General features: G+C 47.9%; 1 protein-coding gene across 1 annotated transcript; it reads right to left on the bottom strand.

Annotated features, from left to right (window-relative positions):
• Positions 1-508: 508 nt before the first annotated feature.
• On the bottom strand, positions 509-1,494 carry LOC105532005 (olfactory receptor 10P1). The gene has a single exon (XM_011970064.1). The coding sequence runs from the start codon at positions 1,466-1,468 to the stop codon at positions 527-529; it is 942 nt and encodes a 313-aa protein (XP_011825454.1). The 5' UTR covers positions 1,469-1,494; the 3' UTR covers positions 509-526.
• Positions 1,495-4,017: the final 2,523 nt, after the last annotated feature.

Here is a 4,017-nt window from a genome sequence, read left to right as displayed (position 1 = left end):
GAGCCTTATGACTGGAACCCTCAGATGCCCCTCTTCCTGAAGGCCAAGGGCAGAATAGATGTTCCACTGAGTAGAGGAAGGCTCAGACACAGGTGGAAGAAAATGTAACAAAGGGGCTTGGTAAACTCCTACACAGGCTTTGGGTGGGTCACTTAGTTGGAAGTCAAGTTCACAGACACCTGCTTTCATGACTGACACGGACCTCTGGCTACCGGTGCAGCCATGGCAATCACTGTGCTCAGGGATCCAAAACAATCTAGAAGATGCTAAATAAATGTTCTTTCCCTAAGGCAGCAATCACTTCCATTCTACCTCGGCCTAATAACCCATGCTCTGATAGTGAGTGTGGACTCTGGAATAAGAGGCAATATATAGATTTATCTCTGCTTTAATTTCAGCACTTCCTTCCAAGAAGCCTTTTCTTTTGAAGTGTTGCATGATTTCTGTGAGAGTGGGGTTTAAATCCAGCCCCTGAAGGCTGGGAGGATGAGCAGCGAGTGAGTGAGCAGACATCCTCCAAGTCCCTTCAGGGCAAGGGGCTCTGCCTCTTCACCAGGTGTTGCAGGGCCCTCCTGACGTCCTTGTTCCGAAGGGTGTAGATGATGGGGTTGAGCATGGGTGTGACGACCGTGTAGAAGAGACTGAGGACGCGGTCTGTGGTAACAGAGGAGCCTGCCTGCGGCCGGATGTAGGTGATGCTGGCTGTTCCAAAGAAGAGAGAGACCACGAGCAGATGGGAGGAGCAGGTGGAGAAGACCTTGTGGCGGCTCTGGGTGGAGGCCATCGCTAGGATGGCTCCCAGGATGCGGATGTAAGAGGTGACAATCAGAGAGAAGGGGATCATAATGAAGACTACAGTGGCTGTCATCACAGAGATCTCGCTCCTGTGCTTCCCAGCACTTGCCAGCCTCAGTACTGGCAGGATGTCACAGAGAAAGTGTGGGATGATTGGGTGGCTGGGAAAAGGTAGACAGAAGATGAGGGAGGCATGGGTGGTGGCCGTGATGATGCCTGTGAGCCAGGAGGTGCCCACCATGGCCATGCAGGCCCATGGGCTCAAGAGGGTGGAGTAGTGCAGAGGCTGGCAGATGGCAACATATCGGTCATAGGCCATGGCCGTGAGCAGGCAGCACTCGGAGATGCCCAGGACAATGAAGACGTACATCTGGGCTGCACAGCCCTGGAAAGAGATGGCCTGGGGATGTGGGGAGGCCAGATTGGCCAGGGTCCTGGGCACGATGTTGGTGGTGTAGAAAAACTCCACCACTGAGAGCTGGCGCAGGAAGAAGTACATGGGGGAGTGCAGGGCAGGGCTGACTTGCGTGAGGAGGATGATCAGGGAGTTACCCAGCAAGGTGACCAGGTAGACCAGAAGCACCACCCAGAACAGGGGGCCCTGCAGGGCCTTGAGGTCAGAGAATCCCAGAAGGAGGAATTCAGGCAGTGTAGTATGGTTTTCCCCAGCCATCACTCCAGGCCGGAAGCTGAGGCACAGCCAAGAAGAGAAGTTATTTAGAAATAACAATCAACATTTCTGTAATTTGTTAAAGCACTTTTCACACAGTTCCTCTCAAAATCAAGTGAGAGAATTAATATCTTCTCTCTGAATGAGCCATGGGTCTCAGAGAGATTAAATAATGTGGCTGAGATAATATCTAGAAAGTGGCAGGCCTGGAACTTGAATCCAGGTCTCTTGACTGGATTCGATGCCTTTCTCACTGTTTCCTGTGCTCTTGTCCTGTGCCTGGGGCCTGACTCCCATATGCAGAGACTCTAGCTCTGATCTTTGGATCTCTCTCCAGAGTGAGGGGCGGAGCAGCTGCTATGATCTAGGCGCCTTTGTACTCTCTTTTTTTTTTTTTTTTTTTGACGGAGTCTCGCTGTGTCGCCCAGGCTGGAGTGCGGTGGCGCGATCTCGGCTCACTGCAAGCTCCGCCTCCCGGGTTCACGCCATTCTCCCGCCTCAGCCTCCGAGTAGCTGGGACTACAGGTGCCCTCGCCCGGCTAGTTTTTTGTATTTTTTTTAGTAGAGACGGGGTTTCACTGTGTTAGCCAGGATGGTCTCGATCTCCTGACCTCATGATCCACCCGCCTCGGCCTCCCAAAGTGCTGGGATTACAGGCTTGAGCCACCGCGCCCGGCCGCCCCTTTGTACTCTCTAGAGGGATGCTGAGGCCCAAAAGAAACTGGGTAGCACCAGGGACTGTCCCGAACTGGTGTCTAATGTTCACCATAGTGAGCTGTGGATTTAGAGTGTCACACAGTGATATGACTATTTGTGATAATACTGCCCAATTGTATCTTTGGGATTCTGACACCTTCCCTGATTTCTCTGTTCTCCTCTTATCTGGGCCCCTGTGTTCAGCTACACTAGCTGCCCTGTCCCAGCACACCTTGTTCTCTCAGGCCTCCAGGCATTGCCATAGTGTCTCCTTGCAGAGAATATTTCTATTCTTTGTATTAAAATCCCATCCTACTCCAAGCCTTCACTCAAGTTCCGCTATCTCGGTTGCAGCTTTCTGTGATCCTCAGGCTCAGAAATAATTATCCATGGCATTTCGAGATTAAAAGTGACATTTAGGAACATATATTTCCATATGACAGTACTCGGATCTTATCTTCAACATTTTAGAAGGGTGCCATGCAGCCTCTGTTTGAACATCTGCAGTGATGGGAACTCACCACCTATTGAGGTAGCCCTTTCTAGCTATGGCCTCTTCTGCCTGTAGGAAAAGGCTTTACTGTATTGGTCTTGGCTAAATGCTTAGTGTTTCATACAATGTTTAACTCCTCTTGCACCAGAGAGTTCTTGAGTATTTGAGGAAGGCACTTTTATCTCTGCTTTCATGAGATGTTGCTTGTCCTTTGGTCCCAGCACTTATGACTCCACTGTGAGATCCTGCAGGACACGGTGGGGAGGTGGGGAGGCAGTAGCCTATTTTAGCAGCTGCTAGTGTTTCCCAGGTGCTTGGTTCCTGCCAGGCACCATGCGAAGGTCTAAACATTCATTAAATCATTGGATCTTCCTAATTACACTACAACATAGAAACCTTCATTTTCTCCATCTTACAGATAAGGAGAGGGAAGCCCAGACAGTGTAAGTAACTTTCTCAATGTCACACATTTTGTAAGTGACAGAGTTTGGGTTCAAATCCAGGTCTGCCTAACCCCAGAGCCTGTGGTCTTAACCACCAAGTTATCAACTGCCTTAGAGGTTAATCACCAGAAGAACAAGCTGAGTACTTGGGCCATATCGAGTGTTCGCTAAACATTTATTAGGCAAGTGAACGAATCTCAGTTATAAAGACAGAGGAACTGATAAATAGAACAATTAAGTGATTTGCCTACATTTAGGCAGCTAGTTAGACAAAGATAGGAAACTGGACTGGACTTTCAGAAGTCCTGGTCCCAAGATTCATGGAGCTTTGATCACTCACATTGACCCACACATGAGGTTAGTCTAACCATCTTCATATTTAGGAAACAGAGCCTCAAAGTTCTACCCATTGCACTTAACTCTCATCCCACCCTCACTCTGCTCTCTCGCCACATATATATATATATACATATATATTTTTGTGGCCTTAAACCATTTATTCTAGCTTATGTTTAGAGAGTGCTGTGTGCTGGGGATTATACAGTATATCAGTTGACCTTTATAACAACATTAGTGACAATTGTTATTTTGTCATTGCAGATAAAGAACCAGAGCTCTGAGAGTTTAAATGACCTATGTAAGATCACAAAGTCAGTGAACAGTAGAACCAGGATTGTAATTTCGAGCCTGAGATATCAACCACATACTTACTGTATCTCTAGTGAGGCCAATAGCCTCACCCTACACTTTTGAGAGATGAACTTGCATGTAGTCAGTTTGGACAGAAGGAGTATCTTAGTTCATTAGTCCTCTCTACTTTCGTCAATAAATCTTCATGACATTTTGGGCTGGCTGATTAAAAAGGAAAAAAACCACCAACTTTTCAGATGTCCACATCACCAAGAAAACACGAAATAGAT

Source organism: Mandrillus leucophaeus, unplaced genomic scaffold (assembly GCF_000951045.1).
Source record: "Mandrillus leucophaeus isolate KB7577 unplaced genomic scaffold, Mleu.le_1.0 Scaffold927, whole genome shotgun sequence".
Classification (NCBI taxonomy): domain Eukaryota; kingdom Metazoa; phylum Chordata; class Mammalia; order Primates; family Cercopithecidae; genus Mandrillus; species Mandrillus leucophaeus.
This window is presented reverse-complemented; position numbering and strand designations above follow the sequence as displayed.